Genomic DNA, 25,587 nt, shown 5'->3' on the forward strand with positions numbered 1-25,587 from the left:
CAAGGGGAATGTCATGGGCCAATGTTAGGATGAACTCTCTGAACAGTTGAGGCACTACCACTCTCCTAGTGGCACCAGGTTTGGGGTCTCTGGCCTCAGTGTACAGGAGCCCATCTTCCCAATAGACCCTATGTGTTCCATTTTTCTCGCCTTTGGACTCTTCAGCAGCTTGCTGCCTAAGGCCTTCAAGAGAGGGACAGGTTTCTTGTCCCTTACACAGCTCTTCCCTTGAGGGTCCCCCTGGGCCTAAGAGCTCAACCTGATAAGGTTCAAGCTCCAAAGGCTCAGTTCCCTCAGAGGGCAGAACTTCTTCCTGAGAAGAGAGGTTCCCTTTCTTTTGCTGTGTTGCAGTTGGTTTCCCAACTGACTTTCCTGTTCTCTTGGTAGGCTGGGCCATTTTTCCAGACTCCAGCTCTACTTTTTCACCCTGTGCCTTGCATTGTGCTCTTGTTTTCACACACACCAGTTCAGGGATACCCAGCATTGCTGCATGGGTTTTTAGCTCTACCTCAGCCCATGCTGAGGACTCCAGGTCATTTCCAAGCAGACAGTCCACTGGGATATTTGAGGAGACCACCACCTGTTTCAGGCCATTGACCCCTCCCCATTCTAAAGTAACCATTGCCATGGGATGTACTTTTCTCTGATTGTCAGCGTTGGTGACTGTGTAAGTTTTTCCAGTCAGGTATTGGCCAGGGGAAACCAGTTTCTCTGTCACCATGGTGACACTGGCACCTGTATCCCTCAGGCCCTCTATTCTAGTCCCATTAATTAAGAGTTGCTGTCTGTATTTTTGCATGTTAGGCGGCCAGACAGCTAGTGTGGCTAAATCCACCCCACCCTCAGAAACTAGAGTAGCTTCAGTGTGGACCCTGATTTGCTCTGGGCACACTGTTGATCCCACTTGGAGACTAGCCATACCAGTGCTACCTGGATGGGAGTTTGGAGTGGAACCTTTCTTGGGACAGGCCTTGTCTCCAGTTTGGTGTCCATGCTGTTTACAGCTATGACACCAGGCCTTTTTGGGATCAAAGTTTTTACCCTTGTACCCATTGTTTTGTGAAGAGGCTCTGGGCCCACCCTCCTGTGCAGGTTTTTGGGGGCCTGTAGAAGACTCTTTACTATTTTTAGTTTTGGTTGTCTCATCACCCTTCTGCTGGGGAGTCTTTGTGACCCCTTTCTTTTGGTCACCCCCTGTTGAAGTCTTGGACACCCTTGTCTTGACCCAATGGTCCGCCTTCTTTCCCAATTCTTGGGGAGAAATTGGTCCTAGGTCTACCAGATGCTGATGCAGTTTATCATTGAAACAATTACTTAACAGGTGTTCTTTCACAAATAAATTGTACAGCCCATCATAATTACTTACACCACTGCCTTGAATCCAACCATCTAGTGTTTTCACTGAGTAGTCAACAAAGTCAACCCAGGTCTGGCTCGAGGATTTTTGAGCCCCCCTGAACCTAATCCTGTACTCCTCAGTGGAGAATCCAAAGCCCTCAATCAGGGTACCCTTCATGAGGTCATAAGATTCTGCATCTTGTCCAGAGAGTGTGAGGAGTCTATCCCTACACTTTCCTGTGAACATTTCCCAAAGGAGAGCACCCCAGTGAGATCTGTTCACTTTTCTGGTTACACAAGCCCTCTCAAAAGCTGTGAACCATTTGGTGATGTCATCACCATCTTCATATTTAGTTACAATCCCTTTGGGGATTTTCAACATGTCAGGAGAATCTCTGACCCTATTTATGTTGCTGCCACCATTGATGGGTCCTAGGCCCATCTCTTGTCTTTCCCTCTCTATGGCTAGGATCTGTCTTTCCAAAGCCAATCTTTTGGCCATCCTGGCTAACTGGATGTCCTCTTCACTGGGGCTATCCTCAGTGATTTCAGAGGTGTTGGTCTCTCCTGTGAGGGAACCAGCATCTCTGACTATTATTTTAGGAGTCAGGGTTTGAGGGACCCTGTTCTCCCTAGATAGGACTGGTAGGGGGGAATTGTCCTCCAAGTCACTATCCTCTTCCTCTGAGTTGCCACCCTCAGAGGGGTTGGCCTTTTCAAACTCTGCCAAAAGCTCCTGGAGCTGTATTTTGGTAGGTTTGGGGCCCATTGTTATTTTCTTTAGTTTACAGAGTGACCTTAGCTCTCTCATCTGTAGATGGAGGTAAGGTGTGGTGTCGAGTTCCACCACATTCACATCTGTGCTAGACATTATGCTTCTAAAAGTTGGAATACTTTTTAAGAGACTAAAACTGATTCTAGAATCTAATTCAAACTTTTAACAAACTTTTAAACTCTAAAAGAAATGCTAAACAGGATCTAACACAAGGCCCTAGCAGGTCTTTTAAGAATTTAGAAAACTTTTCAAATTGCAAAAATCAATTTCTAATGACAATTTTGGAATTTGTCGTGTGATCAGGTATTGGCTGAGTAGTCCAGCAAATGCAAAGTCTTGTACCCCACCGCTGATCCACCAATGTAGGAAGTTGGCTCTGTATGTGCTATTTCAAAGTAAGGAATAGCATGCACAGAGTCCAAGGGTTCCCCTTAGAGGTAAAATAGTGGTAAAAATAGATAATACTAATGCTCTATTTTGTGGTAGTGTGGTCGAGCAGTAGGCTTATCCAAGGAGTAGTGTTAAGCATTTGTTGTACATACACATAGACAATAAATGAGGTACACACACTCAGAGACAAATCCAGCCAATAGGTTTTGTTATAGAAAAATATCTTTTCTTAGTTTATTTTAAGAACCACAGGTTCAAATTTAACATGTAATATCTTGTTCGAAAGGTATTGCAGGTAAGTACTTTAGGAACTTCAAATCATCAAAATTGCATGTATACTTTTCAAGTTATTGACAAATAGCTATTTCAAAAGTGGACACTTAGTGCAATTTTCACAGTTCCTGGGGGAGGTAAGTTTTTGTTAGTTTTACCAGGTAAGTAGGACACTTACAGGGTTCAGTTCTTGGTCCAAGGTAGCCCACCGTTGGGGGTTCAGAGCAACCCCAAAGTCACCACACCAGCAGCTCAGGGCCGGTCAGGTGCAGAGTTCAAAGTGGTGCCCAAAACACATAGGCTAGAATGGAGAGAAGGGGGTGCCCCGGTTCCGGTCTGCTTGCACGTAAGTACCCGCGTCTTCGGAGGGCAGACCAGAGGGGTTTTGTAGGGCACCGGGGGGGACACAAGTCCACACAGAAATTTCACCCTCAGCAGCGCGGGGGCGGCCGGGTGCAGTGTAGAAACAAGCGTCGGGTTTTCAATGTTAGTCTATGAGAGATCTCGGGATCTCTTCAGCGCTGCAGGCAGGCAAGGGGGGGATTCCTCGGGGAAACCTCCACTTGGGCAAGGGAGAGGGACTCCTGGGGGTCACTTCTCCAGTGAAAGTCCGGTCCTTCAGGTCCTGGGGGCTGCGGGTGCAGGGTCTCTCCCAGGCGTCGGGACTTTAGGTTCAAAGAGTCGCGGTCAGGGGAAGCCTCGGGATTCCCTCTGCAGGCGGCGCTGTGGGGGCTCAGGGGGGACAGGTTTTGGTACTCACAGTATCAGAGTAGTCCTGGGGTCCCTCCTGAGGTGTTGGATCGCCACCAGCCGAGTCGGGGTCGCCGGGTGCAGTGTTGCAAGTCTCACGCTTCTTGCGGGGAGCTTGCAGGGTTCTTTAAAGCTGCTGGAAACAAAGTTGCAGCTTTTCTTGGAGCAGGTCCGCTGTCCTCGGGAGTTTCTTGTCTTTTCGAAGCAGGGGCAGTCCTCAGAGGATGTCGAGGTCGCTGGTCCCTTTGGAAGGCGTCGCTGGAGCAGGATCTTTGGAAGGCAGGAGACAGGCCGGTGAGTTTCTGGAGCCAAGGCAGTTGTCGTCTTCTGGTCTTCCTCTGCAGGGGTTTTCAGCTAGGCAGTCCTTCTTCTTGTAGTTGCAGGAATCTAATTTTCTAGGGTTCAGGGTAGCCCTTAAATACTAAATTTAAGGGCGTGTTTAGGTCTGGGGGGTTAGTAGCCAATGGCTACTAGCCCTGAGGGTGGGTACACCCTCTTTGTGCCTCCTCCCAAGGGGTGGGGGTCACAATCCTAACCCTATTGGGGGAATCCTCCATCTGCAAGATGGAGGATTTCTAAAAGTTAGAGTCACTTCAGCTCAGGACACCTTAGGGGCTGTCCTGACTGGCCAGTGACTCCTCCTTGTTATTCTCATTATTTTCTCCGGCCTTGCCGCCAAAAGTGGGGCATGGCCGGAGGGGGCGGGCAACTCCACTAGCTGGAGTGTCCTGCTGGGTTGGCACAAAGGAGGTGAGCCTTTGAGGCTCACCGCCAGGTGTGACAATTCCTGCCTGGGAGAGGTGTTAGCATCTCCACCCAGTGCAGGCTTTGTTACTGGCCTCAGAGTGACAAAGGCACTCTCCCCATGGGGCCAGCAACATGTCTCGGTTTGTGGCAGGCTGCTAAAACTAGTCAGCCTACACAGATAGTCGGTTAAGTTTCAGGGGGCACCTCTAAGGTGCCCTCTGTGGTGTATTTTACAATAAAATGTACACTGGCATCAGTGTGCATTTATTGTGCTGAGAAGTTTGATACCAAACTTCCCAGTTTTCAGTGTAGCCATTATGGTGCTGTGGAGTTCGTGTTTGACAGACTCCCAGACCATATACTCTTATGGCTACCCTGCACTTACAATGTCTAAGGTTTTGTTTAGACACTGTAGGGGTACCATGCTCATGCACTGGTACCCTCACCTATGGTATAGTGCACCCTGCCTTAGGGCTGTAAGGCCTGCTAGAGGGGTGTCTTACCTATACTGCATAGGCAGTGAGAGGCTGGCATGGCACCCTGAGGGGAGTGCCATGTCGACTTACTCGTTTTGTCCTCACTAGCACACACAAGCTGGCAAGCAGTGTGTCTGTGCTGAGTGAGGGGTCTCCAGGGTGGCATAAGACATGCTGCAGCCCTTAGAGACCTTCCTTGGCATCAGGGCCCTTGGTACTAGAAGTACCAGTTACAAGGGACTTATCTGGATGCCAGGGTCTGCCAATTGTGGATACAAAAGTACAGGTTAGGGAAAGAACACTGGTGCTGGGGCCTGGTTAGCAGGCCTCAGCACACTTTCAATTGTAAACATAGCATCAGCAAAGGCAAAAAGTCAGGGGGCAACCATGCCAAGGAGGCATTTCCTTACACTCCCCTTTGGAAGGAACCCTGATATGGTGTGGTTCTTGTTTGTTGGCTGGTGGTGTCTGTGGGTTGGCCACGAAACCCCCCTCTAAATGGAGTTTTTCTGAAAGAGCCTCTGCTTTGCGGGGAGTAGAGTGCGCCCATGGCCTTGGCCGTGTCTGTGTCCTTTTTAAGTTTTTCAATGGCTGTGTCCACTTCAGAGCCAAAAAGTTGTTTCTCGTTGAAGGGCATATTAAGGACAGCCTGCTGGATTTCAGGTTTGAAGCCTGAAGTGCGTAGCCAAGCGTGTCTCCTTATGGTGACAGCAGTGTTGACTGTTCTCGCTGCAGTATCGGCTGCGTCTAGTGAAGAGCGGATTTGATTGTTTGAGATCGTTTGTCCCTCTTCCACTATTTGCTGCGCCCTTTTTTGGTATTCCTGGGGAAGATGGTCTACGAGAAGTTGCATCTCGTCCCAGTGTGCTCGGTCATATCTGGCCAGCAGCGCTTGTGAATTTGCGATGCGCCACTGGTTGGCTGCCTGTGATGCTACTCTTTTCCCTGCCGCATCAAATTTTCGGCTTTCTTTGTCCGGAGGTGGGGCGTCGCCAGATGTATGTGAATTTGCTCTCTTGCGAGCTGCCCCTACTACCACGGAGTCAGGTGGTAACTGCGAAGTAATAAACGCTGGGTCTGTGGGTGGTGGTTTGTATTTCTTATCCACCCTTGGGGTGATGGCTCTTGATTTTACGGGCTCTTCAAAAATTTGTTTTGCGTGCCGTAACATCCCTGGTAGCATTGGGAGACATTGATATTGGCTGTGTGTAGCCGAGAGGGTGTTAAATAAAAAATCATCCTCTATAGGATCGGAATGCAGTTGGACATTGTGGAATTCTGCTGCCCTAGCCACCAGTTGCGAGTATGAGGTACTGTCCTCTGGCGGTGACGGCTTTGTGGGGTATGACTCAGGATCATTGTCCGGCACTGGGGTGTCATACAGGTCCCAAGCGTCTTGATCCTGATCGTCATAACTTATGGTAGTTTGCGCTGGTGAGAGCATTGTGGCGGTGTTTGTGCCGGCGATGCCTGTGGTGGAGAGGGCGGAGGCGTGACTTTTTTAACCACTTTGGCTTGTGGTTGTGCGTCATCCTTTGGAAGTTCGATCCTTCTTTTCCTCATGATTGGGGGAAGGGTTGATATTTTCCCTGTGTCGTGCTGGATGTACAGTCTCTTTTGTGTGTAGTCCGATTCTACACTTTGGAGCTCTTGTCCAAATCTGTGCATTTGGCCACTTATTCCTTGTTCCTCTGAGTAGGATGAAGGTGTGGTATTTTTCGGCGCCGAGAGAGAATCTTTTTTCGGTTTCGGCACCGACAGAATTTTTGTTCCTTTCGGCATGGATTCTCGGTGCCGATGTTTTTCGGTGCCGGTATCTTGTTTTTGTCTCTCGGAGCCGCTTTCTCGGCTCCGAGGTTGCTCCATGGCGGTCCCTCGACCGGAGTCGGGTGTCTTCGCTATGGGCGTGCCCTTTTTCGGCGCCTTCGACGGGTCGCCTGTTTTATGGGTCGAGCCATGGCCTGTTGGCAGTGGCGTCCCCTGGGCTTTCGGTTTGTCGATGGATTTACTTTTCGACGTCTTACTCACGGTTTGTTGCTGTTGTTCGACGTCGGAGTCTCCGGATTCTGATTCCGGAACCGAGAATGTTTCCTCTTCCTCGTCGAAACGTTGTTTTGTCGACGTGGACGCCATTTGTTGACGCCTGGCTCTTCGGTCCCGGAGTGTTTTTCTGGACCGGAAGGCTCGACAGGCTTCACAGGTATCCTCCTTGTGCTCGGGGGACAAGCACAAGTTACAGACCAAGTGCTGATCTGTATAAGGATACTTACTGTGACATTTTGGGCAGAAACGAAACGGGGTCCGTTCCATCGGTTTCGATGTCGCACGCGGTCGGGCCGACCAGGCCCCGATGGGGGATCGAAACTACCCCAAAGTCTTCCGATGATCGGTGTCGATGTACCTAACTATCCCGATACCGAACGGAACAATACCAACGCTTTCTTCCGAGATTCTGAATAACTTTCCGAACCGAAACACGGAGCGAAAAGGAATACGTCCGAACCCGACAGCGGAAAAAAACAATCTAAGATGGAGTCGACGCCCATGCGCAATGGAGCCAAAGAGGGAGGAGTCCTTCGGTCCCGTGACCAAAAAGACTTCTTCGAAGAAAAACAACTTGTAATACTCCGAGCCCAACACCAGGCAGCGGACTGTGCCACACATGTGTATCTGCAGCAACATATGCCATCGAACCTGAGGTTACAAAAACCTGCAACCTAACAGAGGCCTATAAAAAGAACAGTACGAACTTGTGTGGCAACTGCCTTTGGTTTTACACCTTTTAACTACAAATCCTTGGTTTAAACATGACCGGATCAATCCATGGTGAAACTACAGCAAATGCTAGTATCTCCTTTCGATAAATCAAACACCTCTGCTGGGAGCAAAGGTTCTGTGGTCAGTAGGTGCTGTACTTGAAAGCTTTTCTAAATAGACAATTTCCTTTTTCCACCACCCTGGATCTGCAGGTTGGAGAAACTCACCTGTCCCTGCGTCAGAACCATGATGCGATCAGAGCCAAGTACAGTATTGAGACGGTGAGCTATTGTTAGCATGGTGCAATCTCCAAAAGCCTCCCTGATGGTCTCCTGGATCAGGAGGTCAGTCTCGGCATCCATTGCGGCGGTGGCTTCATCCAGTATCAGGATCTGGGAACAGAAGAGCAGGTATGTGACAAAGGCAGGAAATGATGCTCTGAACTCTACCATGCCTGACCCAACTGCCCTGTTTTCCATCTTAATCTGCTTTGCAGTCTACCCTCCCTAAAGAGAGGCCCCCCTGATAATACCTCCCTTAGCTTTGTACGTAACTAAGCATTTACAAGGCTAGATCGACTCACTCTGAGCACAGTCATTAGTCAAATATTTCATATTTTCATTTGAGATACATGAACAACAAATGTATACATGAGTATATTAAGACAATTACGGTACCAAGTGCATAGTTATGGTTTTCCATTGAAAAGCCAATTTTTGTTTTCTTAAACCTTTTGGAGCAATTTGATAAGGCTTGCCAAACAAATGTCATTCAATTTGGGATTCGGCATGGCATGTTTCCTGCAAAGGCACCAAGAAAGGAGTGGATGGAGGGGGGAGGGGCAGGGGATGGGGGTCGAAACGGTGACGTTTCCCATTCTACGGATACAGTAGCTGAAAAATTACACCAAACTTTGCAAGAAAGTGAGTTTTACTTATAGAAGTGTTTTTCCTTAGTTTGGAGTAAATCCATTCAGTAGCTTTCTAGTAATTAATATTGCAAAAATGCATCATGTGCGATTTGAAGAGTTAAAAAGCAATAGCTATATGGACCCACCACAGATGGTCCTTGGATCTGGGTTCAGAGACCAGTGGCAGACCACTAAATTAAAAGAAGCATTTGCAATGCAATGGGTCTCGCATTTGGTTGAGTTGGAGCTACTGGCGTTGTAAATTCTTAACTGGACTTCTCTTGCTGCATAAATTAGTCAACCCTGCCTCATAATTCGGTCTTTTCCTGCCACGTAATTCCAGTGGCCCTGCATAAAACTAATGCAAAAAGAACAGTTGGACTAAATGTGGAACAAATCAAACATTCACCCCCCAGTCACAGATCTGGGTTTAATCCATCAGTTTTTTTGCTTGCCATGCCATGCCATTCTAGTTTGGACCAAGCCGTATGCAAATCAGTCTTGACTCTGTTCCCCACGGGAACAGTCCAGCCCGAACTGCCAGGCAAGGTCCTACCTGGACCAGAAACAAGCATCTTGGGACCAGTTTCAGGGTATCACCCCTCCTCAGCTAGGCAAGCTTGAATCTGGTGGCCTAGCAAGCACGGCTGATAAAGCTCCCCACAGGGTGATCTGCGTTTCAAGGCAGGGAGCTTCAAAGAAGCCCACCGCCTTTAGTATGTAGATCTGGCCTTCCTCAGAGGAAGATGCCAAATCCCCTACCCCAGGGCCCACTTGTCACCTGGACTAGCGGGAAAATTAGCTATACAGGAGGCGTGTTACATTTCCAGACTTGGAACAGGGGTGACCAACCTGAGTGGACATGAGGTAGGAAATTCCACAATTATGAGTGTGGTGGAATTTAGGAGCTCTGGACAGGGTGATGCCCACTGGAAGTGGTCATCTAAGGGGCTTATTGACCCCAGGGGTGAGTAGCCCACTGGCTACTGCCCTTTACTTCCTTTAGCACCCTCTAAATTAAGTATTTTGGGGGCCTCCTGATACCCAACCCTCGAGGAGCAACTGTCCTGTCCTACCACTGCAGCCTCCAATAAACTGGGATAGCTGTCAGTGGATAATGTGTAATGTGACTGTATATTACCAGTTCTAGTGACATTGACCAACCAGTCGGCCTTCGGTCTCTTGGTCCTAGATATCACCATAACCTCTCAACGATGTGCCTCCATTAGATCATGGCATCCATTCTCTCGCCTATCGGTCTGGCATGCATACTCCGATTCGGGCTCCTTCGCTGCTCACTGAAACAGCTCTGTAGAACATTCACTATGCTCCTAATCATCATCTAAACAGTCTCTGATCTCTCTATAGCCCAATAAATTCCCATCTCAAGATTGGCGTGAAAAGACGCGTTGTCTCCTTACTATGGTAAGTTGTCTATAGAGTCTTCCTCCGCCCCCTCCTCCCAAATCAGCCTCTTTATAATCAGCTTCATAATCTTCCTCCATTAGTTTCCCAGAGAATTGTTTCCCCATCCACAATTTATCACTATTCACATTTGGCTCCCTTCCCTTGGCTCTTTATCCATTGTTAAGATGCAACACGATCATATTCCTTCAATCGACAAGCTCTCTGCATTACGAAGGCCGAGAAGGAGACTCCAGAACTCTGATTTGTTCAAATCGGTAACAGTCTCCATGAAGCTTTCTTAGGAAAACCCAGAATGCATTAGGGCATGCATACTATGTTCATCGTCCCATGCTCTCCTAACTTCGTGCACACTCAACCTGCACAGCATATTCAAGGGGCACTGCTAACCACATTATCCTTACCTTACACCGGCGCAGTAGGGCTCTTGCAATGCACAGCAGCTGTCGTTCACCCACTGAGAAGTTTTCACCATTCTCCATCACTTCAGATTCAAGTTTCAGAGGTAGTTGAGTAACCTTCAAGACAATAAAAGATGAGAATTATAGATCATCCTGTAGGAGACGGTTCTTTTTCAATAGCATGCACGGCAGAAAAATGAGTCCAGTTTTACATCCTAATCTGCTTAATTTAAAACTGAGGTCACATAATCCTGGACACAAATCAAATTCTCCTGAAGATATATCACATAATGAATGAACAGAGAGAACATAAATAAAACTAAAAAAAAAAAAAAAACAATAAAAAAAAATACAATTGTATACAATACTAAGCAGCAGTAATTTTTAAATAAATATATATATATAAAAAAATAAATGCTAACATTCATACAATTCTGAGAGTTTTATAGTAATGAAATTCAGAACTAATTGTTGCTGCAGGCACTATAATGTCTTGCATAGTGGAAAGGGACAGGCAAATCTGCTCCACTATCTGAGAGCTCACCACACATAATATGCGCTGTCAAAGGGAAGACCCGCCCGTTTACATCTGTGCCAAAGAGGGAGTCTTCATACTCCGACAAGGAACCGTATAACATCACTTATGGAAATGGAGGACACTAGGCGAGCCCCCACCCCTGCAGAAAGGGTAGGTCATCTACAGGAGAGCAGGGTTGGAGAGTTTATGTCACAATCTCAACCAGTGATTTTTCTGTACAGTTCAGCTGGGCAGACTAAGACTTGGCAGAGGGCGTCCAACCCTTCGCTTTTGAGTGAATGAGACTGAGGGCACTACTGAAGACTTACAATTCTTCCACTTCAAACCACTGATGAAGGAAGGAGCCTCCTGGAAGAGAGGGAAGGGGTGAGGAACATAAAACTCTAGCACTAAGGAAGGTTTAAACTGGAAAAAGCAAGTGCTGGAGGAGATGATAAAAAAAGGAGGTAATTTGTGTTTTTCCATCTTCATCTTTACCCTGCAGACACCCACTGGAGGCAGTTTCAAATTGTGTATCCCCCCCCCCCCCCATGCTCAACTCCCAAAGGGTAGAAAGCTGCCAGCAACTGGGGATCTTACGCATTGTACATATATCAAATAGGTGGGGATCCCGGACTAGGACTTTACCGCTGATTCAGCTACCCCGTGGTGCTAAACTGGGCCCACGGTAACTGCTGGCAGCAGTGAAACCACTCACAAAGGTTTGTCTACATCTTGATTTTCACAGAAAACCAACAATTACTGCCTCCTAGACAAGTATTTTTTTTCAAGAGAATGAGACTATGAAGTACGTTACAGAACTTTTGGATCAGGGCCTACTGAACTTTCCTCCCAGTACTGAACACTCACCCTTCCAACTTGCTATACAGATTATCTGACAACAATTAGCACCAAAACTATTTTTTGTTTTACCCTAAGGAATATGCTGGGGCACTATCTGACAACCTCAACTAGCTCATCCACATCACCTCCACGATGAAAATGGTAACCCCTGGGCGGACTGAGCAACTGCACAGAAGCGCTCCGGCAAGGACTGCAGCCATCCTTTCATGACGTGGTTTAAGCTGCACCTGGCAGGCTTTCACTTGCCGAATTTGAACTTTTATGTTGAATAATCTACAAAGTGGTGACTTAGTTGAGGACAGTACCCCCCACGCCGGAAATGCAACAGCTGTCACAACCAAGTATGCAAAAATACACAATGCGTTTTCCATGCGTAAATAAAAACAAAACAACACAATTTCCACATCCAATCAGAAATATGTCATTTTCGCACATTCTCACTTTATGCTCGGTCAAAACGACACGGCAAACGTGTGGGTCCACGAAATGCATAGGATGGGGAAAGCGGAGACTTGCACTAACGTTCACCATCATTCTACAGCGTCAAGAATGGGTCTGCAAAAAAATCCCTCATTTGGAGGAATTCAAAGTGATCAATACATTTCTGAAAAGTAGAAACCACCAGCAATCTAAAGCGGAATGAATCACCTTGTATTGAAAAAATGTACCTAGGCATAGCGCATAATACACAAACCACAAACAAAATACCACCACTAAATTTTCCTGAGTTCCTTACCATCTACCGCTAAAAGTGACTCAGCGCATGCACAAAATGTCTTACACTGTTATTCATTCATACTAAATAACAGTAAAAGTTCTAGAACTCATATGAAATTATCATATGTATAATAACTGATTTTTCGTGAGCCAGAGTATTGTATGCGCTGAGATACAGACTAACCTTTGAAGTTTATGGGATTGCACTGAAGCCTACTGCTGGGAAGGCGGATACTTAATCTTTTGATTTTACAAATCAACTGAGAAGAATTCAGATCTTTAGTGACATTTTATACCACAAAGAAAATAAAGCTGAGCTACTGAAATGTACCTTTCAAACTCTGGAATTGTTTAGGTGTGTCGCTTGTACCCCAGAGAGTTCCTTCAGAAAGGAGATCCACAAATCTGAACCAGGCCAGTGCATAATTAAAGTAACCCAACTCCATCTGATGATTTGTTTTAATCATGTTTGTGGTTTTCTGATCAGTCTACCTACTACATTTCAGATAATTCTCCTCACCACACAGTTCCATCCACACTGCTCACACACGTGTGTCCGGCCAGAGCCCAAGATGCATATGCAGATAGGGATCGATGAGGGATGCGGACTACAAACACCTTTTATCAGGCCAGGAAGGAGACACTTACACATTCTTTCATGTGTGTTCTTTCCAAGGCATCCCAGATTTGATCTTCTCCGTACTGGTTAAATGGGTCCAGGTTTGATCTAAATGTGCCACAAAAAAAACAGAAAGGTATTAAAAGCACAATGGAAAAGGATTCACTCAAAGTTAAGATTAAAGCCTTTAGTTCCATAACATTTATAAAGCAAACTCCCACTACATTGTGAGGCATTACATCATTTCAATTAACTTAATTAGGAGAAAAAGCTATTTACATCGCGAGAGGGTAGACAGTCTATTGATTTTTGTTTTCTCCAGAAAAAAGATGTTCTACTCCACATTGTACTTGGGAGACGTAAGGGCAGGCGATAAGGTAACATACAACTGTTTATACCAAGCTTCAGCACCCTCTAGATCACAGGTTTTCAAACTTTTTAATGCGGCCCCCCAACCCCCCCAAAAGCAGGGGGAAAAAAAAAAAAATCGAGCCCCCTCAAACTTTCTCATAATTATGCTATTAATTTGGTGATGGTCAATTATGCCTAGACATACTTAAACATTGCAGATAAGTTGCAGATAAGTTCGGTTACCTTTTCAAAAATGTAATACATTTGTTTCTGCTTAAAACAAAGCATTGTTGCCTGGATAATGCTTCTTTTGGCCTGAGCCTGGCGCCCCCTTGGAATCCCCCCCCCCGAGAAGGGCCCAACCCCCAGTTTGAAGACCCCTGCTGTAGATCCACACCGCTGATCACCGAGGTCCCCTATACCGTAAGTTGTCTGTTCTGATGGAAGCCACGTTTCTTGCACATTGCCAATGAAGCGTGTACATCTGTATGCTATGTTAAATGTCGTGCTACACACATACTATTGCCAGCGTTACATAGGTGCGTGAGTGCGCAGAGGAGTCGAATTAAAGCTCTAGTAATCAGTTAAATATCAAAGCTGTGATGAATTAGCCAAGTTCCACGTTGAGAAAAGGATGACTGCGTAGAAACTTTGCCTCTAAAAACGACAGGAAGAGAACTGAGTAACTACTGAATACGTAAAAGATTGACCACTCACTTTTAATTTCTTCAATTTACGAATAGTAAAATAGTTCAAGGAGAAAGATCGCCATGTTCTAATGGGAATGCGCTTTGAGGAAGACTGCTGATGAAGCCGGGAGAATAATTATAAAAGGCATTGTGAATGATTTGGCAGATTTAAATCTATATATGTTGTAGAATAGAAACGAATTAAATTTGCGTACAAGAGTTAGATGCACTCGTGTTTTGTATGACCAGGAGCATCTGCAGCGGATGTCTTGGAAGATCCAAATAGAAGGGTTTTTCAAATTGTAACTGTAGTATTCTTAGAGTTGAAGGGTGATAAAGGATCAATCTTCAGCAAGACCTTAAATGGAAAGTGCATAAAGACACGACTACAGCCATTTGATCTGAAAGAGTTAATTAAGAGACAAGCATAATTCGAAGAGTCTCAACAGTATTAGAATGGTGCCCATTTTAGAGGGCTAGAAGGCATGCAGCCAAGGCCCCTGACAGCTGTTCACAGAAAGCATGTCAGTTTTATGCAAATTCACTTGGAGTTTGTTACTCCCCTTCCAATTTTGAATAGACTGCATGGTCTGTTGAAACTCTTGAAAAAAGGATAGGCTGTTCAGACGCGTACAACAGGGGTGTCTTCTGAGTACATATATGGCTTTAGTCCTCTCTATTTTAACATAATGGTGAGAGAAAAAATATTCAACAATTGAAGGGAAAGAGAGAAGCCTTGTTCCCTGCTGTTATCGAAATCTAATCCTAGATTATCCAGGATTGCTAGAAGTATTGATTCAGTGCTGTGGGTTAGTCTAAATCCACCCTGGAGGATTACCAGGCAATAATCAGCATGCAGATGGCTACTTAATATGTGCACTACATGTTTTTCTAATATTTTTAGCCACAAACATAAGATACAAATTTAAACACATTATTGAAAATGGAAGCATCTGCTCCTGCATTTTTTAGAAATGGCTGTTTTGAAACACGCTAGAACTTCGCCTTGCATCTAGGATGAATTTAATAAGCCAAGAGAGAGGAAACTAGTGCCATGTAGGTTGGCTTTAAAAATAAAAGCAGGACGTAGATGAAGGAAAGACCTGATTTTGCAAGCTGTGCTAGGTCGATCAATTCTTCTTCTGAAATCAGATGCGAATTTTCCATAACAGACTAGCAAGGATCAATGTCTGTGGAATATATGGGAAAATAATTGAAATAATGAAAATGTCACTTACCCAGTGTACATCTGTTCATGGCATCAGTCGCAGTAGATTCGCATGTTTTGCAATAGCTCGCCATCTGGTGTTGGGCCGGAGTGTTACAAGTTGTTTTTCTTCGAAGAAGTCTTTTGAGTCACGGGACCGAGTGACTCCTCCTTTTGTCTCCATTGCGCATGGGCGTCGACTCCATCTTCGATTGTTTTTCCCCGCAGAGGGTGAGGTAGGAGTTGAATTGTAGTAATAGTGCCCATGCAATGGAGTGACTAAGTATGCACCTATTTAAGGTTGAGATGATACATATATAAATAATTGAAGGTAACTTCCAAACTGCTACAGGCTCCCGGGGAGGCGGGTGGGCACATGCGAATCTACTGCGACTGATGCCACGAACAGATGTACACTGGGTAAGTGACATTTTCAGTTCGATGGCATCTGTCGCTGTAGATACGCATGTTTTGCATAGACTAGTAAGCAGTTATCTCCCCAAAAGCGGTGGATCAGCCTGTAGGAGTGGAAGTAGTCTGAAATAATGTTCTTAATACGGCTTGACCTACTGTGGCTTGTTGTGCGGATAACACGTCTACACAGTAGTGCTTGGTGAATGTGTGAGGCGTAGACCATGTGGCTGCCTTACATATTTCTTGCATTGGGATGTTTCCTAGAAAGGCCATGGTAGCACCTTTCTTTCTGGTTGAGTGTGCCCTTGGTGTAATGGGCAGCTGTCGTTTAGCTTTAAGGTAGCAGATTTGGATGCATTTAACTATCCATCTGGCTATACCTTGTTTTGATATTGGGTTTCCTGCATGAGGTTTTTGAAATGCAATAAATAGTTGTTTAGTCTTTCTGATGTTTTTTGTTCTGTCAATGTAATACATCAATGCTCTTTTGACATCTAATGTATGTAGTGCCCTTTCAGCTACGGTATCTGGCTGTGGAAAGAACACTGGAAGTTCCACTGTTTGATTTAGATGGAACGGTGAAGTAACTTTTGGTAGAAATTTAGGATTGGTCCTTAGGACGACCTTATTCTTGTGTAGTTGTATAAAAGGTTCCTGTATTGTAAACGCCTGAATCTCGCTTACTCTTCTTAGGGAAGTAATGGCGATGAGAAATGCCACCTTCCAGGTTAGGAACTGTATGTCGCAGGAGTGCATGGGTTCAAAAGGTGGACCCATAAGTCTAGTTAGGACAACATTTAGGTTCCATGAAGGAACAGGTGGTGTTCTTGGTGGTATAATTCTCCTAAGGCCCTCCATGAATGCTTTAATGACTGGTATCTTATATAGGGAAGTTGAATAGGTAGTCTGCAGGTATGCAGATATTGCTGCAAGGTGTATTTTAATGGAAGAGAAAGCCAGGTTAGATTTTTGTAAGTGAAGCAAGTAACCCACTACATGTTCTGGAGTTGTGTGTAATGGTTGTATTTGATTAATATGGCAGTAGCAAACAAACCTCTTCCATTTACTTGCATAGCAGTGCCTGGTGGATGGCCTTCTGGCTTGTTTTATGACTTCCATACATTCTTGGGTAAGTTGTAAGTGCCCGAATTCTAGGATTTCAGGAGCCAGATTGCTAGATTCAGCGATGCTGGATCTGGGTGTCTGATCTTTTGGTTGTGCTGTGTCAACAGATCTGGCCTGTTGGGCAATTTGATGCAGGGTACTACTGATAGGTCTAGCAGCGTTGTGTACCAGGGTTGCCTTGCCCAAGTTGGTGCTATCAATATGAGTTTGAGTTTGCTTTGACTGAGTTTGTTTACCAGGTAAGGAAGGAGAGGGAGAGGAGGAAAAGCGTAAGCAAATATCCCTGACCAGTTCATCCATAGGGCATTGCCTTGGGATTGTTCGTGTGGGTATCTGGATGCGAAGTTTTGGCATTTTGCGTTCTCCCTTGTCGCAAACAAGTCTATCTGAGGTGTTCCCCAGAGTTTGAAATAAGTGTTCAGAATTTGGGGGTGAATTTCCCATTCGTGGACCTGTTGGTGATCTCGAGAGAGATTGTCTGCGAGTTGATTTTGGATCCCTGGTATAAATTGTGCTATTAGGCGAATTTGGTTGTGAATTGCCCAACGCCAAATCTTTTGTGCTAGCAGGCTTAACTGCGTGGAGTGCGTCCCCCCCCTGCTTGTTTAGATAATACATTGTTGTCATGTTGTCTGTTTTGACGAGAATGTATTTGTGAACTATTATTGGTTGGAAAGCTTTTAGTGCTTGAAAAACTGCTAGAAGTTCTAGGTGATTTATATGCAGTTTTGTTTGATGTACGTTCCATTGTCCTTGTATGCTGTGTTGATCGAGGTGTGCTCCCCACCCTGTCATGGAAGCATCTGTTGTTATTACGTATTGTGGCACTGGGTCTTGGAAAGGCCGCCCTTTGTTTAAATTTATGTTGTTCCACCATAGAAGCGAGAGGTAAGTTTGGCGGTCTATTAACACCAGATCTAGAAGGTGACCCTGTGCTTGTGACCATTGTGATGCTAGGCACTGTTGTAAGGGCCTCATGTGCAGTCTTGCGTTTGGGACAATGGCTATGCATGAAGACATCATGCCTAGGAGTTGTAGTACCATCTTTGCGTGTATCCTTTGTGTTGGATACATGCGTTGTATGATGGTGTTGAAATTTCGAATTCTTTGTGGACTTGGAGTGGCTACTCCTTTTGATGTGTCTATTATGGCTCCCAGGTATTGTTGTACCTTGCGCGGCAGAATTTTGGATTTTGTGAAATTGACGGTGAACCCTAGTTTGAAGAGGGTTTGTATGATATGATTTGTGTGATTTGAGCACTGTATTAACAAATGGGCCTTGATTAGCCAGTCGTCTAGATATGGGAACACATGTATTTGCTGCCTTCTTATGTGTGCAGCGACTACCGCTAGGCATTTGGTAAAGACTCTTGGTGCGGCTGTTAATCCGAAAGGCAGTACCTTGAATTGGTAATGTATTCCTTTGAATACAAACCTTAGGTATTTCCTGTGCGATGGGTGTATTGGTATATGGAAATAAGCATCCTTGAGGTCTAAAGTTGCCATGTAGTCGTGTAGTTTTAGCAATGGCAATACTTCTTGTAGTGTGACCATGTGAAAGTGGTCTGATTTGATGAAAGTGTTCACTACTCTGAGGTCTAGGATTGGTCTCAGCGTTTTGTCCTTCTTTGGTATCAGAAAGTACAGTGAGTAAACTCCTGTGTTTATTTGTGTGTGTGGCACTAATTAGATTGCATTCTTTTGCAATAGTGCCTGCACTTCTATCTCCAGGAGATTGGAATGGTGTGTTGTCAAATTTTGTGCTTTTGGTGGTATGTTTGGAGGGAATTGTAGAAATTCTATGCAATAACCATGTTGGATAATTGCTAGAACCCAAGTGTCTGTAGTGATTTCCTCCCATGCTTTGTAATAATGACTTATTCTTCCCCCCACTGGTGTTGTGTGGATGGGGTGAGTGACATGTGAGTCACTGTTTAGTAGTAGGGGTTTTGGGGCTCTGAAATCTTCCTCTATTTCTAGGGAATTGCCCTCCTCTATATTGTCCCCGAAAACCTCCTCTATACTGTCCCTGGTAACTGGACGGTGTTGCTTGTGAGGTGCTGGCTTGTGTGCTCTGACCCCGAAACCCCCCTCGAAAGGGCGTTTTACGGAATGTGCTGTAATTCCCTCTGCTCTGCGGGGAGTAGAGTGCGCCCATGGCTTTGGCAGTGTCCGTATCTTTTTTGAGTTTCTCAATCGCTGTGTCCACTTCTGGACCGAACAGTTCTTTTTCATTAAAAGGCATATTGAGAACTGCTTGTTGAATCTCTGGTTTAAATCCAGACGTTCGGAGCCATGCATGCCTTCTGATAGTTACAGATGTATTAATTGTCCGTGCAGCTGTATCTGCAGCGTCCATGGAGGAGCGGATCTGGTTGTTGGAAATGGTCTGTCCCTCCTCAACCACTTGTTTTGCCCTATTTTGTAAGTCCTTGGGCAGATGTTCAATGAGATGTTGCATCTCGTCCCAGTGGGCTCTGTCATAGCGCGCAAGTAGTGCCTGGGAGTTCGCGATGCGCCACTGGTTTGCAGCTTGTGCTGCGACTCTTTTACCAGCTGCATCGAACTTGCGGCTTTCTTTATCTGGGGGTGGTGCATCTCCAGATGTGTGAGAGTTGGCCCTTTTCCTAGCTGCTCCTACAACGACAGAGTCTGGTGGCAGCTGTGTAGTGATGAAAACCGGGTCTGTAGGAGGCGCCTTATACTTTTTTTCCACCCTTGGTGTGATTGCCCTACTTTTGACCGGCTCCTTAAAGATTTCTTTCGCGTGCCGGAGCATACCAGGGAGCATAGGCAGGCTTTGGTATGAGCTGTGGGTGGAGGAGAGTGTGTTGAATAAAAAATCATCCTCGACCTGTTCTGAGTGGAGGCTTACGTTGTGAAATTGTGCTGCTCTAGCCACCACTTGAGAATACGCGGTGCTGTCTTCTGGTGGAGATGGCTTCGTAGGGTATGCCTCTGGACTGTTATCTGACACTGGGGCGTCGTATAGGTCCCATGCGTCTTGATCTTTGTCACCCTGGCGGCTTATGGTGGTGTGAGCTGGGGAGTGTGATGGAGTTCGTGCTGGTGAGACGTTAATCACGGGCGGAGGAGAGGGTGGTGGGGTAACTCTTTTCACCACTTTTGGTTGTGGTGTCTGTTCAGTCTGGAACTCCAACCTTCTCTTTCTCCTAATGGGGGGAAGGGTGCTTATTTTTCCTGTCCCCTGCTGTATGAAGATACGCTTTTGCGTATGGTCCACATCAGTTGCTTGTAGCTCTTCCTCAAACCTATGCTTTTGCATTTGGGAGGTTAGCGAGTGCTCTTCTGTATAAGAGGCTGAAGCTGGGTCGCTTGCAGTTTGTTTCGGCATCGAAACCCTGTCTGCGTGTTTTTTCGGCTCCGAGGTGACTTTTTTCTTTTTCGGGGCCGAAACCTCTCGGCGTCGATCTTCTTCGGTGCCGCTGTCTCGGCGTCGAGCCGTGTCCACACCGGCATCTCGGTGTCGAGGCTTATCTCCAGCACTTTCTCTGTCCCGAGAAGGCTGCGTGCCGGTGTCTCGACCGGAGTCGGACGACCTCGGCTTTTTCGGTGCCGACGGTCGGTCACCAAATTTATGGGTGGAGCCATGGCCGGATGGCAGTGGCGTCCCCTGGGCCTTGTAAATCTTTCTCTGTGTGGTTTTCGACGTCTTACTCACGGTTTGTGTATCGTCGAATCCTTCGGAGTCCGATTCTTGGATCGAGAAGGTACCTTCCTCTTCCTGCTCCTCGAACTCTCGGTGGGCTGTCGGCGCGGACGCCATCTGAAGTCTTCTGGCTCGACGGTCTCGGAGTGTCTTTCGGGACCGGAACGCACGACAGGCCTCACAGGTGTCTTCACTGTGCTCAGGTGACAGGCTCAGGTTACAGACCAAGTGTTGGTCTGTATAGGGGTATTTATTGTGGCATTTGGGGCAGAAACGGAACGGGGTCCGTTCCATTGGCGTTCTTCAGCACGCGGTCGGGCCGACCAGGCCCCGACGGGGGATCGAAAAACTACCCCGAAGGGCACCGGAGCTCTTCGATCTTCGATGCGGTGTGGAATCTAAGTACGCCGATCCCGAACGCAACAATACCGACGAAAATCTTCCGAAATTAGCTAATTTTCCGTTCCGAAACTCGGAGCGACAGGAACACGTCCGAACCCGATGGCGGAAAAAAAACAATCGAAGATGGAGTCGACGCCCATGCGCAATGGAGACAAAAGGAGGAGTCACTCGGTCCCGTGACTCAAAAGACTTCTTCGAAGAAAAACAACTTGTAACACTCCAGCCCAACACCAGATGGCGAGCTATTGCAAAACATGCGTATCTACAGCGACAGATGCCATCGAACATATAATTTCCAATATTAAGAATGGTTTCAACAACATTTTTATTAAGCCATTTTAGATAATATTTTAGAGTCATCTAAGATTGCCTACAATCTTGAGAAACATTTCTTGAGGAAGCCATTCTCTCGGAATAAAATGTTTCTTTGTCTCAAATATTAGCTGTTTTTAATTTTTTTAACTCAGTAGATGGCAGGCTATGCCATTTGCCTTGTGCTCTTTGCATTACCACCTTTTATGCATTGCTATGCATTACCACCTTTTAGTTCTTGCAAAAAACATGGTGCGGATAAAGAGTGCAGGGAGAAACACTTGTTAACGGCGCCAGTCGATGAATAGGATTGCTGAGCCAACTGTTAAAAGAGGCACAGTATTCTTCAATTTGTTTAAGCCAACTGTCACAGCTACTGTGCAAGGCCTTTAAAGGCATGCAAATCTGGAACCTAGGAACCAAGTTTAGGGCCACTGAGGAATAATGAAAGGTGTCACTGGGAACACCTTTATGAGTCCAATCAGAAAGTACATCACAACTGGTGACTTTCATAATGAAGATTGGTCAGGCAAATATAGAAAGGCTAAAAGAGTGACAAATAACTAACTGCCCACTGCAAAGCCTTGCTGAGCAAGAGACAGCACAAACAACGGATAACATGACCCACAAAGAATTAACTTAAAGGTCCCACAGCAGGCCGCAAACTTCACCCAACAACCTAAATATGTAGATTTTGCAAGAATACATCCTCTACTCCAACAGGTAAATCAAAACCAATTATTTTCAGGCCCATGATACCCACGCCTGTAGGTGTAGGTGGGGAGACTAAGGTGCAGGACCCTGTACTGTTGCTGAGACAAGAGATCCTCAAAAGTAGACAGACCTGAAAGCAATGCTCAGGCTCCGACTGGGGTTTCCACACTCTCCTGGCACAATCCACAACTATCAAGATGATCTGAGCCCAACCCTTCCTGATCATCTTCTGAACTCAGGGCAGAAGAGGTAGCAGTGCAAAGAGATACAGGAGACCTTTGTCTTACTACCATTGGAGTGAGCCTCCCAGGGAGCTTCTTATTGAAAACTGTAGTGTTCAGAGATTGTGCATTCTTGACTGTGGCAGAGAAGATACAACTGAGGAACTCTCACTGGGCGAAGATACCTTGAGCCACCTTCGAATGAAGATGCCCTTCATCGTCTTCCAGCGGACGTCTGCTCAGTTATAGTGTTCAGTGAACATACAAAATGAACAGTTACTAGGGAGATTTTCTGTAGATCGAGCCATTTGCAAAGGTGCAGCACCTCCTGACATAGGGTCCACAACCCCACATTAATTTGCTTGTGGTAGTATCAGATGGCAGTCATGATGTCTGTCAAGATCTGAACCAGCCTCCCCTTGAAGGACGAGATGAAGACCTTCAGAGCCAACTGAACCGTGCAGAGCTCTACAAGGTTTATATAGAGCTTCTGGTACCTAAGTATCAAAAGCCCCTGCTCTCCAGTTCTCCCACATGCCCGCCCTAACACAGAGATGAAGCATGAGTCACTTCTGTAAGATCTTGATGGGGTAGGGCAAACAGCTGGCAGAAAAAGAAGGCTAATGTCCACCTGCCATCACTGAAGGTCCAAAGTTCTCTCCTTTGGATTATGGATGCTGTATGGAAACATCCCTTGTGTTGAGACCAATGGAGGCAAACTGGGGTGGAGGTTGCACTGCTAGGCTTGCATGTGTCAGCGAATACATGGGACCACAGCACACACGAAGCCATGGATCCAATAAGCCTCAGAACCGCCCACACTGGAACCCTGAACAGGCTATAGGGTCAAAAAATTATTTAGTACCATAGTGTCCGAGATGGCCCATAAAGATGGAACGTTCTGCCCGGGCATCAGGAGGGATTTTGACTCACTGATGGACAACCACAAGGATGACAGAAATGTAACCAACATCTGGAGGTGGTCAGTTTCCGAGTCGAGGCCGCTGTCAGCAAGCAGTCATTGGGGCACAAGAATACATGTATCCCTGTTCTGTAGACAGGTTGCAACCACCATCATCACCTTCATAAAAACAAGGGGCAGAGGTGAGGATGAAAGGTACAACAACAAATTGCATATGCTCTGACCCACCACAAACTGAAGGTTGTATCTGTGGGACTGCAGGAAATGCAAGTACAAGGACACTCTCCAATCCCGGGATTCAAAGTAGAAATACCCTAAGCAAAAGTCAGCATACTAAATTTGTCCTCATGCAGGAAGGCATTTAGATACAACAATCCAAAATTGGCGGGGGAACAGGGTGTTCAACAAACCTCACCATTCTCTGTGCCAGGGACCCTCTCTATGGGTTCACTGACCAAAAGTGATTACAATTCCTACACAAGGATGGAGCACTATCCACTGAAGCGAGAAAGAAAACAGCTGGGGTGCGAGGTGGAAGGAAGTGACCATTCACTGATCTGAAGTAATGGCAAGATAACCGTGTAAGAAAAAACACATTCTTCATCCTACTCACTCAGCATGACCATGGGAGGAGAAATCAAAGTGGCATGGACACAGTGTGACTGTCAAGGAAAAAGAGGAAAATTGCTTTCCTTGGTGGCATGCACAACCTGTGCTATCGCTGCAACCTAATCAGCCGTAAAAGGGCTGTACCGGCTAATGCACAGGTTAAGACAGCGGTCTCCGATAGTACTGAAAGCCTGGTTAGCATCCTCTCAGCTTGTGGTACTGCTGGTGGAAGTGAGAAGCCTCTAGGTTTCACACTGTTTTTCTGTAATGGATTACAGGTAGGAGAAAATGTGGTCACACAAACGAGGCGTTCATTGGACACAGTTTTCTCTTCAAGATGAAGTTAAGTCTCACAAGGTCAATGCCAGGACCTTTTACGAAGGAAGCTGATCAGCCAAGGCATGGCTGTCCTCTGGCTGTTCTTTTCTGGATTTCCAAAGCTGTTTCCAAGGCCTTTCCCAAAGGGAGGCTCCTGTTTGTGCTCTTGTCATTAGAGGCCACTCCCTAGAGAGGATCCTCAGTGTCTGCTCTGAGCTGAAGGTGTTGTGGCCAGTCCTCAGTATCTGTGTCAGAAACTCAAGGTGCTTTGGCTCCTGCTGTGAAGGTTCCCTGGAGATTCATAGTCTCCAGAGGCAGAGTCGACGTAGGACATGTGTAGGGCTCTGCTCCTGAAGGGTTTCTAGACTACAGTATGATCCTTCCAAATAGTTATCCAAATCGACTCCTCCAACATCTGTGGCACCCACAGCAGAGGTTTTCTTTAAGTGAAAGGCGTCACATGCTAAACAGGAGCTCTAATGACAGTCCCTCAGTAGATAGAGGTTACAGACGGAGTTCTGGTCTGATAACCTAAATGCGCTATTGCATGAGGTGCAGAATTTAAAAGATCTGTTCTCCACACCTCCGTGCCCAACACAAATTTCTCTCATACGACTTTAAGAAGTGGTCCCAAAGTGGCTCTTACTCAGTTGTATGGGATGCCTTGATTCTCAATTTCTTCAGTGACTGGATGAACCGATGATGGAAGTTTATTGTGCAGTGGCAACAGCAGCCAAAACTATGTCCAAAGCCAAATGGGGAAAAAAGTCTTAAGGAGATTTCTATGTCCTTCTGCATTGTGTATTTTAGGAGAGGGATGAGAAGTCACCTTGAAACAACCAAAAACTAATCTTCTAAGAAAAATAATTTGCAACACCACATGGCAGGATTATGCACTACAGTGAAACATGCTGCAAATGTGACGTTTTACATATGATCTGCTCTCAAATAACCAACACCTCTTGATCACAATCTAATTCCTTTACACCTGCAATGTCTTCAAAAACCAAAAGTTAAGGCCATACGGATACTCAATTACTCTGAACCTCATTGGTCCTCGACCCTGAATACCTTCCATTTTGACCATGGTGCCAGACAAAGAAAACTGTTAGATATCTAACCTTTGTGGACTTCTCAACAGGGCAATTGATCAGATATCTAATGTCGCCAGGGACCCACTTTTGGCATCTGTGGACGTGATGGCCAATTAACCTATTCGATGGGGAGTGGAGGCAAGTCTGGGACTTTCATGGCTCCTTCTGGAACTACAGTCAAAACTTGAGCCAAAGAAAAGTATCAACAGAATCATACTTGGCTTAACCAACCAGAAAGCCTTGATCTTCTTGAACAACAGCAGCACATGAAATATGCCAAATAATTAAACAGATATGAACAGATTCGAAGAGTAGCCTGAATACAAACATGACCTGGAGTCAAAGTAGACTGTACCAGCTTTTGCATTTTAATAAGAATAAGTTTGACTTTTATGTACATGATGAAATAATACAATGTATTAAAAGACTCTGGTAATGAACAGCAAACCATACCATGGCGAGAATCTAAATCCAAACACTTGAGAAACAAATGGATAATCAGATTCCCCATTCAAAGTCGAGCATGAGCTTTAAGTTCAGGTGAGCATTGTAGGCAATTTGAAATAAATCCAGTTTAGCC

At 45.8% G+C, this 25,587-nt stretch overlaps 1 protein-coding gene across 7 annotated transcripts in view; it reads right to left on the reverse strand.

The window, feature by feature from the left end:
- ABCC5 (ATP binding cassette subfamily C member 5) overlaps positions 1-25,587 on the reverse strand; it is a 254,811-nt gene that overhangs the window by 13,319 nt on the left and 215,905 nt on the right. For 6 of the 7 annotated variants that reach the window (XM_069212924.1, XM_069212926.1, XM_069212925.1 and 3 more), the window contains 3 exons: positions 12,989-13,067; positions 10,246-10,359; positions 7,734-7,898 (listed from right to left, as the gene is read on the reverse strand). In XM_069212924.1, the coding sequence (XP_069069025.1) occupies positions 7,734-7,898; positions 10,246-10,359; positions 12,989-13,067 (358 nt within the window). Of the gene's footprint in view, positions 1-7,733; positions 7,899-10,245; positions 10,360-12,988; positions 13,068-25,587 lie in introns of those variants that run through there. The other variant, XR_011199339.1, reaches the window with a different exon arrangement.

This window comes from Pleurodeles waltl, chromosome 11, assembly GCF_031143425.1.
Source record: "Pleurodeles waltl isolate 20211129_DDA chromosome 11, aPleWal1.hap1.20221129, whole genome shotgun sequence".
NCBI classification, from domain to species: Eukaryota; Metazoa; Chordata; class Amphibia; order Caudata; family Salamandridae; genus Pleurodeles; species Pleurodeles waltl.